Here is a 13,904-nt window from a genome sequence, read left to right on the forward strand (position 1 = left end):
AGAAAGCATTTGATCGGGTGGAGTGGAATTATCTCTTCTATACCCTAAAAAGATTTGGATTTGATGTAAAGTTTACATCATGAATTCAGGTTCTCTACTCCTTCCCTCTACGAGTAATACTCTATCCTCCTTCTTTTCACTATGTCGTGGGACCAGTATCCCTTTATGTGGATGATATGTTCGTGTACTTATCTGAACCCTTAAGCAGCCTGCCACAAACACTTACCTTACTAGATACATTTGGAAAATTATCAGGTTATAAAAAATGAACTTATGCCTATTAACCCTGCAGCTAAACAGATCGCGCATAATTTTAAACACCTTTACAAAGCTAACTTCCCCCCACATTCTCTGAAACAAGATTTTGAACATTAGAACTTGGTATCATTATCATTAGGAGCTAGAATTGACACCATTAAAATGAATGTGGTTACATTTGGTTACAGTTAGAGAACTTGTCACGTGGACCTGCCTCCTCACATGCTTAACTTTGTTCCCACTGCCTGAACCTGTACCCAGACACTCTATGAACCCAATGGTTAAGCACTGGTTCAGGTTTGGGCAGATCAGATGAGCCTGTCACTTAATAATTAATCAATCAATGCCCCTATAGCAAGAAACATGTTTAAACCCTCTATTGTAGATGGATTCTTCAATACCTGGCCAAGAATGGATTAGTCACATTAAAAGACTTATATGTTGATGATAATTTTGCATCATTTGAGCAGCAGAGATTACAATTTAAAATTCCTAACCCACTGCTTCACATACTTGCAACTTTGCAGCTTTGTATCCTCATACTCTGCTCACTTTCCATTATTACTGCCCAGCTCTCTCCTTCAATCTGTTTTGGAGCTCAGTTCCTACCCTAAAGAGATTATTGGCAAAATCTACACTTTACTCAACTCTTACAATTTAGAACCTCGACACATTTAAAAAGCCAATGGGAAGAAGAATTAGATACAGAACTCTCTGAGGATATATGGCAGTCTACATTAGATAAGATACACTCATCTTCAATTTGTTTAAAACATAAAGTTATATAATTCAAGATTGTACATAGATCGCATTGGTCTAAAACGAGATTGACCAAATGGACACCAAATATTAATCGCTGTAGAACAACACCAGCCATTTTATCACATATGGTTTGGCTCTGCCCCAAATTAACAGATTTTTGTCAATCTGTATTCAAATTCTTTTCTGACATGCTAGCAATATCCATAGAACTTCTTGTCATAATAGCAATATTGGGCATGTTACCGCAGGATCTCCGTCTCAACCAATGCAGCAAAAACATGATAGCCTTTGCTACGCTCCTGGCTAGGAGACTTAAACTGCTTAAATGTAAGGAAAGATTTCCTTCAACCTTCAGTCTATGGATTATAGATCTTATGGATTATCTGACCCTAGAAAAAATTTGTTATGCTACAATATGCTGTGCCCTCAACTTTTACACCATCTGGCAACTAGTTCTGTATCAGGTAGAAAAGATGGATGCCTCAGACATTTAAATTGATATATAATAAAAATAAAAAAATAAAAATAATGTTACAGAGTTTTAAATATTCTTCACAGATGACATGGTGGAACCAGATATGGCTTGTTGCTGCAGACACAGGCTGGACATGAAGCCACCGCAGGCCTACAAACAGAATGAATGATCATATACACTCCTGCGATGATGTCATTATATCAAAGGGAAAAATCACAGAGAGGAGGAGACAGAGGAGGTGGATGATTAGTCAAGGGAGACTGGATAGAAACAAGGTGACGCGTAAAAACATAGTACACATGTGTTTGTGCGTCAAAGCCTTGGAGAGCTGAGACTTTGCGTCACAACAACTACTTTCCAATGAAATACCTGTATGCATGTCTGACAGCCTCACTACTGTCATACATAGACCAGAGCTCCACCTAGTGGTGGGTACCAGAGCAGGTACATCTTGTTTAATCATCTCCAACCCAATCTCGGCCAAATTTAACAGTCTGCACAATTAGGAGCATGGCAAAGAAAATAAGTGTCACCTCTACATAATTATGCGACAGCTCCATGTTTTTGAGATCAAATATAGGATTTGGACACTTGCATACAGTGGCTAATGTCTAGACATATCTAATCCAATGAAAATGAAATACATTTTCTCACTAAAGACACAGTTGAGCTGATCAGAAAAACACATTACAATGATTCTAGTCAGTGAGTAATTCCACACAGCTGCTGCCCGTGTGCAAGTCAGTCTTACATGTTCACTGCAAAAAAAACACACTAAGTGCAGATGCAAGAGTGCACATGGACAAACAAAAAATAATTATCCTTCCTTTAAACATTTTCCAGTTCAGTGATTGAGTGATTTCGACATGTAAAGTAATATTTTATTGATTTTCCCAAGGAGATATTGCTCATTTTTTGTTCTGAATGGTGAGGTCATAGGTCAAGATGTTGCTAGAGGCGTAGGAATTCACAGTGTTGCTGTATGGGACAATTCAGTGAGGGTGGATGGAGACAGGAACCTACTTAGGGGTATGTGTAGTTTTGTTGGAGGAGGCAGATGGAAATCCACAGCAAACGTTCTTTTTTCTCCACTGATGGAGCTGTCATGAGTGTCATGGCCCAAAATGTCATCTGTTAACTTTATCAAAAACGGAGGGCTGACTGCGTGACCAGTGCGTTAGTAATGTCTCCATCATCATCACCATCTGACGCATTCGGCTTCTTCACCCACCCTTTTCCTTCACACACAAGCGCACGCACACACGCACACAATCGTGCACGCACTGTGGTATAACCCCTCCCTCCTCCAGTGCTGGTAAACCATATAAATCACCTCTGTCGGAGTTTGAGACCAAGGTGCAGCGAACTGCAGAGTAAAAACTGATCGAAGAGGAAAGACGAGAAACATCCTTGACGGCAGAACACAGACCTGAGCCAGGACCCTGCAGCTGTCAGAAACCCCCTGTGGCTCCGACTACTACCTGTAACCTCCAAAGTCTTCTCAAAGTAAGTCTTCACACTTCTCATTGTTATTGATTTACATCTTAACAACACATTTTTAAGCGAGAGAAAATTGTATGCATTGTGATGAGGCAGGCACATTTATTTTATTAATTTACTTTACTGAGACAATCATGTTTAGGCTGATCTGCTGTGTTCTGTTTAAAAGGGGGTTCACTGGTCCTAAAAAAGTTAAACTGCACTGGAAAGAAAGTTTATCTTTATACAGAAATTCATGCAGAACGAATAATATAAGACAATTTTCAACTTTTGTGTGAAAAACCTTTTTGATTTAAAGCCTTTAGATAACACAGGATGTTGATATGTTCTGTTTACCAGATTCCCTTTTTTTCAATCAACTTTTGCACATATAGGAAAATGCATATCGTAATATTATTGTCATTGACTCCATAAAGCTCACATCTTTGCGGTCAGACTAACGTTCTGCAAAGGCATGACACAAGTACGCATTCCAGTGTCCCCTAACAAACTGCAGGAGACTAAATGATTTGTTAGGATGCACAATTTGTAAAACGACTTTGTAAAAGAGTTAACACTGCGGCTAAATGTAAAGGGCTCCGTAACCTTTAGCTTCTTTTGTGAAATTAATGTGTTCACTGTTTAAACAAACATAATATTTCTTCTTTGAGAGAATGTGTTTGTGCGTTAAGTTGAAGTAAGATCACCTTCATGAGGTGATGCTGGCAGCTTTCAGCACCGCGGACAGCGCCGCTGGCATTTTAACCAAACACAGACTACATCCGAACCAAATACTTCAGCAAGGCATCTGTTGATAGTTTATCTGGCATTTTTAACATTGTCCTAACATTATTGCAGACATACACAGTAGCTGACCTGCGCTTTTTTAAGTAAAACGAAGCGCAAAGGTAATTTATTCGGTCAACCTGTAACAGTTCTGTAGAAGAATGAGAGGGGTTTTGAAGAGCGCATGAAGCGTATACAGGGATGTGACTGAGGAAAACGATAAGTCGACCTGTTGCTAATCGTAACTAGACTTAATCTGTGTTAACATTTTTACACCTTCAGCTCTATTTGTTACATATCCTGAGAGTTTTTAAAAATAGGAAGAAGTATTACAGTATTTATATATTTATACAGTTCATGTTATTATTTTAGGATGTTTTGCTTGTGAACAGTGGCAAGATGACACACCCCAAATTAGTACAGTCCTACAATGACCTGACATGCCCAGACTACTGAATTTCGACAGTATCTGTCCTCAAACGGGGAGCAAAACGCGGTAGAAAGGGAATAGTTAACGCACTACAAAGAAAAAAAACTGGACCAACTGGATCGGGGTGCTGCCAAGTGTATTAAAATAACGGCAGATGGGCAGTAGAAGTGCAAATGTTAATCAATGTAATTAAATGCTAAAATAATTGTTCTTACATTTCAAATAGTCAAGCAACTCTCAAATGTTATTATTAGCCGTCTTCCTTACCTATCACATGAAATTAAGTTAAAACATTTTTTTAAAAAGTTAATTAACATTATGGCAAATGATCAAAAAGTGCAGGGACTGAGTAATGAAACGTGGACATATAGTTTATCACTGTGGCAGTTTTCACAAAATAAAATTGGCAATTTAGGTATTTGTCAGCTTTCTTTAGGATACAGATGGTGTGACTTAAGAGTTAATGTAGAGTTTATTGTTTATTTATTTATTATCTCAAAAACTAGAGTGTTTTTATGAATGCTGTGTCATAATGGAGGTTTTATTGTCTCATCAACAACCATTATCCAATTGAGGTTGCTCACTTGGGTGTTTAACTTCCAAGGTGAAAGTGAGACCCATTCTGCCCCTGCTAGTGAACACATCTAAGATTTTACCGATTCACACAGGCGACAAATATTCAATTCCTAAACATTATTGATATTGTTATTATTATTACTAGTAGTAATAGTAGTAGTAGTACTAGTAGCAGTTGTGTAGTCATGATGATAATATCCCTAAAGCTTATAAAGATATAACTGCTTCATCATACACTGGAATGGAAATCAAGCTACCACAACAGCGTACCAAATATTATCAACACATCTTACACATGCAGCATGCTATCATAAATTATGTCCATTTCATACCAACCATCAAGCCCTCTGCCTCCTTGATGATGTGTGAAATTAGTTTCCTCCTCTGGAGTCAATCCATTTTCTTCATCTTTCCCTGGAACTAAACAACACTCAGCCAGGGGAGTCTGACAATATGTCAATCCACAGGCTGAAGGTTTTTTTTTTCTTTACCCAATATACATTATATTGATTTGTTTCACTGCTTCACACACCTCTATTTACTCATCGGACAACTTAGACTGAGCAGACATGTCCTAGGAAAACAAATTTTTTCCCTCTGCACCCCTCAGAAGAGGTTTGACACACACCAAATGATTTTCTCATTAGGGGAGAAAGAGAAAATGTCTTTATCAGCCCTCATGTCTCCATCACTCTCTCTTTCCTTTTTTCAATTTCTGGGGTTAATTCAATCAAACATCTGTAATAGGAGGTGATATTTTCTTTTACGTATTGATTTTTAACAAAATACATTTGTCATTTCCAACTTTTTATCCTGTTCATAATTCTTACCAATGGGACTGTTCAATGACCATAATCAACCATCAACAGAAAAAAATCAATTTACAAAAATATTTATTTTAAAGAAATTCAGATCTTCATTATCTTATTAGGTGTTCATTCACAACATTGGACCCTCAGCATCTATAACTCCTCTCATTTTGTCGCCCTGTTCCAGATGGCCGTGATGCTGAAGCCATGGACAGTGCTGGTGGCTGTTGTGCTGTGTGTGCTGGTGTGTCTGGGAATGGTGGCAGATGCCTACCCCCCCAAACCTGAGAACCCCGGTGAAGACGCCCCACCCGAAGAGCTGGCCAAGTACTACACCGCCCTGAGACACTACATCAATCTGATCACCAGGCAGAGGTACAAATACAGAGCATATATATATATATATATATATATATATATATATATATATATATATATATATATACATACATATATATACACTTTGTTTTGTTTTGTCTTGTATTTCTGTTTTTTGACAGCCAAATAACCTCATATAGATGAGTCAGACAATCTTCTATAATGAGGAAACTGTGAATGCCTTGAAAAGAGGTTCAGGTTCGAGTTTAAGACTAGGATTAGTTTTAGATTAGGGACTTCATGAAAATTATTGGGGTGGAGAGGAGGGGAGAAGTTTATATTTAACTTTTTAATAAAGCAAGACCCCCTCCAGAGTTACTGAATATTTGTTTGGACTCATACCTTGATACAGAAACAATTACCAAATTTAAGCTGATGGACTCTTAATCAGATCTCAACATCAAAACTGAATAATAATTTTTGCAATAGCCACCAATGCACACATTACGAGTGAAACTAAAAATTGCCAAAATCAAGGCAAATTCAAGGCAAACATTGCAAACATTATAAAATATTCCAACCACATTTTTGAATAAAGGCCTATTACAGGGTTATTACTGCCTCCTGAGTAAAATGGGTTCTTTAATGACCCATTGCAATCTCTTTTTATCCTAACAAATCTTGCAAGGAAAGGCAGAAATAAAACATATTATATGGATTGATGAAAATAAAAGGCCCTCCCTTGCTCCCTATAAAATTAAGATTAACCTCCCTTTGGCCAAAAGTAAAATGACAATACAATCTCCCTTTTTTGACTGCCCCTCCCTCAATAATAATTTTCATACAGTCCCTAAATCTTAAGGTTAACGATCAGTAGTGAACGTATTAAGTGGAGGTTCATCATGAAGATAGAAGCTAATTCTGTGACTAGACTGCATTGTTCAGCTATTTGTCCTCTATGTAATGAACCACATGGATCCCCGAAAACCTAGCCTTATTTGCTTCTTCCCGTTTTCTCTTTTAGTCCAGATTTCTTTTCTTTTTTGTTGTATGAGTTTCATGCTCATACCTCAGCCCAGAGCTCTGTCTATGTGTGATGCACTCCCCCCTGATCTACCTCAGCTCCCAACCTTTTGCCCACACACAATGGCAGCTCAGCAGATTAGATTACTGGCCACTTTCCAAAACCTCCAGGCCTCCAAATCAACAGGACCAGAGCAATAAAAATGGTACAGATGGACCCAAGAAAGAATCCCAAATCCAGTTAGTGGCCTGAGCTGAGGCCTGCTGCTCTCAGGTATAAAAGACACTGGTATGGAATTGGCAGCAGTCTGGCTGATAGGGGAAGGGAAGCATGGCTCATGAGCTATCTGTTGTTATTCATGAAAGTCAAATAGGTCATTGATATTTAGATATTTGGTTTAAAGAAGACTCCTGGTGCCGTAACAAGTCAATAAAGTTTTTTTTACATTTCACTGGAGAGATGCAGATGAAGACACATGTGATAAAGACAACTAATGGATGTATAAAGGTTTGGCAGTATCAAATAAAATGCTGGAGAATGTGATGGCTGCCAGCTTTAGGCAGGGCACTCCAGATATAATTGATGGATCTGGGCAGTCTAGTGCCTTTGGTGCATAACTATATATGGCAGTTCATTGCATTGTGTACAGATATACTGGAGTCTATTAAAGACTTGGAAATCAGGACTATAGCTATCATTGAGGTTGTGACCACTGTATTTTTTCTGGGAATTTGAGGGTTCAAGCAACCTGGAAGGGAGTATTTGTTCACCAGGATTCTGTATTTCACCAACAGAATCTTATTCCTGCCAACTTGAAATTCCACATGCTTTCAGCAATTACACTTCAAAAGACACTTTAAACCCTTTCAGTGGTTCAACTTCGAGCAACACTTCAACTGATTTATGCAAACATTTACAATTTTAAGACCAATTTACACTGTCATCTTCCACAATTTTCAGCAAGCACACTTACATTTCCTTTAGAGAATTTAGCCTTTCTCGTTTCCTAATAATTTAAAGTATGTAATCTGATACTAATTATGGAGAAAAATAGAGACCAAGTTCTGAGGCAGTTATTTTAGGGAGAGTTTAGTTTAGTTTAGCTCTAGTTTGTGCCTCTCATATATGGTACCACCTTCACATTCGAGTCACACAGCTAAGCATCTGATTTTGCAAAAAATAAAAACCCAGTAATCTTGAAAACTCGCTGCTGCTCTGAAGGTATGAAAAAATATTCCGTCTGCTGCATGACAAGAAAGATTTTTAACCAGTTTTCCCAAGATGTAACTCTTTAAAGTTCGATCATCTGTTATATTAGTGTATATTGATGTTACTTTCCAATATTTTATATTGCACATACAAACTAATGTACTAATATTTTGCTTGTGTTTGGCAAAAAGAGCAAATACATTTTTGGCACCTGAATTAGGAAATACAGTCACATCTTGACAAATGGGTCAAAAATTATTTTCTATCATGCAGTGGATGAAATATTTTTTCATCCGTATGGTTAGAAGAGTCTTTAAGGATTCTGGAAATTCCTTCAGAACACTGGTAAATATTGTTAGATTTATTTTTTGGAAAATCTGATGTAAGCTCTGTGACTTGAATGTAATAGTAGTAGAGGAGAGGCACAACCGGGGGCTATATTTCTAACTGTGATGAAGATTCCTACATATGAGAGAGCAAAAGTCAAGTAGGGCAAACTGACCACTGCAGAGAAAACAAGAAAGAAATAAAGAAAGAAAGATTATCAGACAGAGAAATAAATCCAAAAATGCAGAGATGGAGAGATAGTAAAAGACAGTCAGACAGAGAGAAAATAAAGAGCAGGACCGACCAGGGAGAATAATGGAGACATATGAGTGGAAACAGGTCATTATCAGACAGGAAAGCATTATACATCCTGATGTGTCACACTGTGTGACAGCTGAGACTGAACATTTCAGCTGTTTGATTGCTTTCCTACAGGGTAAGATACACACACACACACACACATTCAGGAGAAACGAAGCATAAGATTAGGTGCTGGGGTCTTAGAGGGAGGTGGAACAGGTGGTTGATGGGGAAACAGAGGAACTGTGTGTGGGTAGCTCTGAGGGAGTTGTGTTGAATAGTGTCATCTCACGTACGTACACACACATAAGCAAACACACTTTACCAAGTAAACTTTCTGGCTCTGTGATTTTACAATTGCGGCTCTCTTGGACCGCTAGTTTCCTTATCAAGAGAATGATAAGAATCATCCAGACTTGGAAATGACAATTTGTACTCACACACATTAAAACACACACACACAGTCTGAATCTGGCTCTGAAATTGAACCATTAGGCACAAGGAAGGGGAACAAGTGTACTATGTTGGAAAGGCAGACAGACAGAACTAAGAGAATCCAAACGATGGACAGACAAGAAGGCAAAAAGGCACATGGTTGGTGTTTCTGAATTTATAACATAGCCTCTGTGCACATTGGGAGCCACCACAACCAGGACATAACATGACAGTGTTGCTTTCATTTGTGTCAACCAAAGACTCATGTGTTTAAAGAGGAACTCAGCTGATTCTACACATAAAGGTCAGTTTATTAGTCACGGTTAGTGCTACTCAGACTGTGCAAACTATTTCATAATGTCCTCTGTGTGAGGAGCTGCCAAGTCTGAGATAATAACCCTGATGATGTCATTAAGGTTGTCTTGGCTCTAGCATGGAGACTACAGATTAGCCTGCCTCACTAATTGGAGGTAGGGAGTTTGACAGACGAGGGGCATTTACCAGACAGCAAGGCTCAAGTAATGATGGTATTGCTTGCATTATGGGAAATGTAGGATCTTAGGGATTTTTGGAACTTGACCCATACTAGGCACTAAAAGTCAGGATATCTCGACATCTGCTGTGTCACTTTTGACTATTCTTTTTAATCTCTTTCAAGTCCTCCAATTTAGTGGTAATTAGTAATTTAGTAAAAATCCTGCCCTGTTTACTGTTCCATTTTTAGCCACGCTAGCATGGCTTTAGGGAAGGCAATGGTGGTCGGTCCACCACTTTGGTCCAGACTGAAATATGTCAACAACTATTGGATGCATTGCTATGCCATTTTGTACACACATCCATGTCCCCCTCAGGATGTATTGTAATAATTTTGGTGAACCCCTTAACTTTCCTCTAGCGCCAACATCATTTCAAAATTTGAATTTATCCAATATTTTTGCAATGACCAGATACCTGGAAATCTAATAACATTCCTATTCCAGCTTCCGTTGTATTTAGTGTTTGGTGCTAATTAGCAAATGTTCGCAGGTTAACATGCTAAGCTAAGATGGCAAACATGGTAATCGTGACACCTGCTAAACATCAACACGTTAGCATTGTCATTATGAGCATGTTAGCATGCTGACGTTAGCATTTAGCAAAGTGCAGCCTTACAGAGCTGCTAGCATGGCTGTAGACTTTTAGGTTTTTTTCTCTCTATATATTTACAGCATATGTAAAATGATAATGAGGGAATTTTAAAATCGTATTGTGTTTTTTTAAGATGTAATTGAGTTGAGACAGGATGTAAGATGTATTTTAAGAACTCCTCTTCTTATCTCTCTTGCAGGTATGGAAAGCGTTCAACTCAGGAGGATGTGGTTGCAGAGCTGCTTTTTGGTGGTGACAACAACAGAGACCAGAGATCAAGGTAGAGGCCATGAAACACATAAGCTGAATGAGTCATGTGAACTGTAATGAACACACAGGAATGATTTGATCATTTAAGTGGTTTTACATTTTTGTTTGTGTCTTCCCACAGATATGACGACTCTTACATGTGGTGACTCCACCACCTCTCTCCCTCCTCATCGGGCATTCCCTCTGGGTGCGTCCCACAATGCACGTGGAGGGGCCAACATGTGCCTCTCATCTCTGACCCCCGAACCTGACCCCAACCAATGACCATCACTGACCGGAACACAAGCTCCCTCTGTCTCTCTTGTCATTGTCTCACATCTCTCTCATGACAACAATATTGTACATAATTTATTATTGAAATAAAGATATATATGAGATCAGAGCTACTAATCAGAAGCTGGAACTGTGTCTGTGTGTGTGTGAGTGAGCATCTACTGTCCAACAGTGTTTAGAGGAGGAAATTCTTGTTTTACTGTTGCTACTGTAAAAAGTAACATCAGAATAAGTGAATAAAAAAATTTCTGTGTGATTAAAATTTGCTGGATGACCTGGAATAATTTTCTTTTAAGATTCATGTAATGATGTTGTCAGTGTGCAGAGTTCACATTCATCTTCTATTCTAGCCTTACCCCTCTGGATAACAGATAATTAAAGTTACAACATGGCATACTTTGTTATGACCTGAGCATTACCACAGCAGTTTTTGGACTTAAGTATAATTTAAAAGAAAGGGAGAACCAAGGCATTACTTTACATATTAAATGATAAGGCTGGTCTTATTCTATATTTTTCTTACTGTCAACAAATCCCATAAAAAGACAAAAATCAACAACACGCTAGTCTGTCTCAGAAATATACAATCATTAAAAAAAAAAAAAAAGCTTCAGTATTTCCTAAAACAGCTGGGCATTGTAGTTTTTAGCAACCACTAGATCAGGAGGAAATAGTGTATTTGTTAGAGACTGTTTTCAGCTGTGGATTAATATACATTTGTCAGTGTGTATGTTCACGGTAATGAAGGAACATGTCACTCAGTGCAACCGTGTGGCTCATTGGTGTGTTTTTAATAGCTTTTGGACAACAACAGAGTTCTACAGGACAGAAGAATAAGATGCATCAGGCTCTGGATACACATACAATACTTGTTAGTAGATCTACACATTGTTAGTTTGGCTCCCTTCATGAGATTTGTTAAAAATGAGGAAAATATAGAACACATGTTCTATAGTGAGGATAGCACAACTCATCTGTGTCGCTTTATGGCACAGAGGGATATTGCTTTACAGTGCAAAAAAGTAAAGGACATTCCTCTTTGTTAAAGTGGCTATAATCAGTATTTATAGTAGATCAACAGTGGATTACATAACTTACTTTTATGTAAAATGAGTCGTTCGTAGTGATGAAATGCAGGAAATTTTCACTTGACTCTGCAGTTCCTTTCAGCTCAATGTAGCTTTATAGTGTGTTTCAGCTCATCGTGTTGGTTTTCCGGCCTTTACTGTTTTTGTTCAGTGTCATTGCTCTCACAGAATAGTTTTTGGCAGGGGCAGACAGCTGCTTTCAGTGAAGAAGCTCTCTAAAGCTAGTGTACACTATCTGCCCAGCACACAACAGCAGAGCTGGTGAACATAGTGGAGCATTTAGCAGCTAAAGAGCCAGATTTTTTCCCTGGAGTTATTGGAGAGCAAAAACAGAGCTAAAAGATGGCAGTCAGAAACATGACTCCAAATGAATGATAATGTTGCTCCATATCTGCTGGATGGGTAAAAAGGCAAGTGTTTGCCATATCAACTTACATAGCAAGTTGATAAGTTGATAACATAAGTGTTGTTTACAGCTTTTTTCCACTGCGCCCAAGTGGCCAAAAAATCAGTCATTAGAGGTTTAAGATTTCATCACTGCATTAGGTTTGAGAGTCATAAATGTTGTTGAAGAAAACTGGCAGCCTCTACAGTAATCTAACCTGCATTTCACATTGTGAGCCAATGGGTTCCACTCACAGGAACATCTGCCAGGTTATTTTCCAGCACATTAATGAAACAGGGCACTCTCCTCTGAGAACAAACAGAGCAAAAGCTGTGAGCTGTGAAATTAAAACATGTTGAGACCATGGTCTATAGTTTTTCCAATAATTACTATATTCAAATGGTTAAATTCTATGGTCATATTCAAAAATGCTACACATTGCACCTTTATATTAGAATGAATCATAATTAAATGTTCTCATAGAGTGCACTTTCCTAGTCTATGAGCACTGAAAACTCATGTGAGGGGTAATAGTGGAATAATATCATATTAATTACAGTAGTAATAACTGGGTAATATTGTGGCACTATCACCTTGGTAATATTAGGGTCTATTTGCTGTAATATGGTAATAGAAAGGCAAAAACATGAGAAGAACGTTTCAATAATTGCAAAGATAATACCATTATCACCTCATTATTTCCATGATATTACTAAGAGGTTCCGCCCCATTATCACCGTGAGATCCCACTTTATATTGTCCCATTTACAGAAATAAAATCCCAGTATTACAAATAGTCTCATTGTTATTACCAAGATATTACCTAGTTTAAATATCTGTATTCACCATGGTATTATTTCCCAGTATTGCTCCCAAGATATTAACCCATTGTCCCCTTATTAATTGTTATTACTGAGCTGTAATAAAAAGTGCAACCCATCACTCATCACCCCATCAAATCACAAGTTGACTCAACTCAAATGTAATACTCCGATCTCTCCACTGCACCGTGCTGTTGCATTGTTTATACAGGAAAAATACAGCATGTCTGCTGCTACAGCATCCTTCTAACCACAGTGCTGCGTGAAAACTTTCCTGGTCATATAAGGAAATAATGGGTAAATAACATAAAAGCACACATGAGAAGGAGTATTTTACCACAGGAGCACAAGGGTAATGGTAAATAACACTAAATTGCTGGAGTATACCGCTTTAAATTGATGATGCTGCAGCAAAACAACAGAATCACAGACTTGAGAGGAGGAAATGACAGTAGTAGGTCAATCACAAACTTGAGAGCTGAATTTTAAAATAATAACCTATCACAGGAGAGACACAGGACATTAACATTTCCTCTCTGTCTCATCTAGCAGATTACGATTTATACCAAATCTCTTCATGTGACCCAAAAGACATTTACACTTCTATAAAGTTTTAGCGACCTCTGAGAGACAAATTCAGAAAAGAATGGTCAAAACCAAAGCGAGATATCCTGACCTTTGGTTACTAGATCTTAAATTTATCAGAATGGAGTTCAGTAGCATGTTTTTGTTAGACGTCTCCACATCCCCA

At 38.1% G+C, this 13,904-nt stretch overlaps 1 protein-coding gene across 1 annotated transcript; it reads left to right on the top strand.

Moving 5' to 3' along the window:
* The first annotated feature begins 2,289 nt into the window (after positions 1–2,289).
* On the top strand, positions 2,290–11,094 carry pyya (peptide YYa). Its single transcript, XM_067616007.1, has 4 exons — positions 2,290–3,001; positions 5,763–5,950; positions 10,516–10,596; positions 10,708–11,094. Exons 2-4 carry the CDS (start codon positions 5,763–5,765, stop codon positions 10,730–10,732), a joined length of 294 nt encoding a protein of 97 aa, XP_067472108.1. The 5' UTR covers positions 2,290–3,001; the 3' UTR covers positions 10,733–11,094.
* The last annotated feature ends 2,810 nt before the right edge of the window (positions 11,095–13,904 follow it).

The sequence above is a fragment of the Thunnus thynnus genome, chromosome 17 (genome assembly GCF_963924715.1).
Source record: "Thunnus thynnus chromosome 17, fThuThy2.1, whole genome shotgun sequence".
NCBI classification, from domain to species: Eukaryota; Metazoa; Chordata; class Actinopteri; order Scombriformes; family Scombridae; genus Thunnus; species Thunnus thynnus.

Excerpts from the sequence above, each read along its gene's own strand:
- pyya (XM_067616007.1), top strand. The coding sequence starts at position 5,763 with ATGGCCGTGATGCTGAAGCCATGGACAGTGCTGGTGGCTGTTGTGCTG. Across the intron at positions 5,951-10,515 it reads AATCTGATCACCAGGCAGAG|GTATGGAAAGCGTTCAACTC; the intron begins GTACAAATACAG and ends TCTCTCTTGCAG. Across the intron at positions 10,597-10,707 it reads AACAGAGACCAGAGATCAAG|ATATGACGACTCTTACATGT; the intron begins GTAGAGGCCATG and ends GTCTTCCCACAG.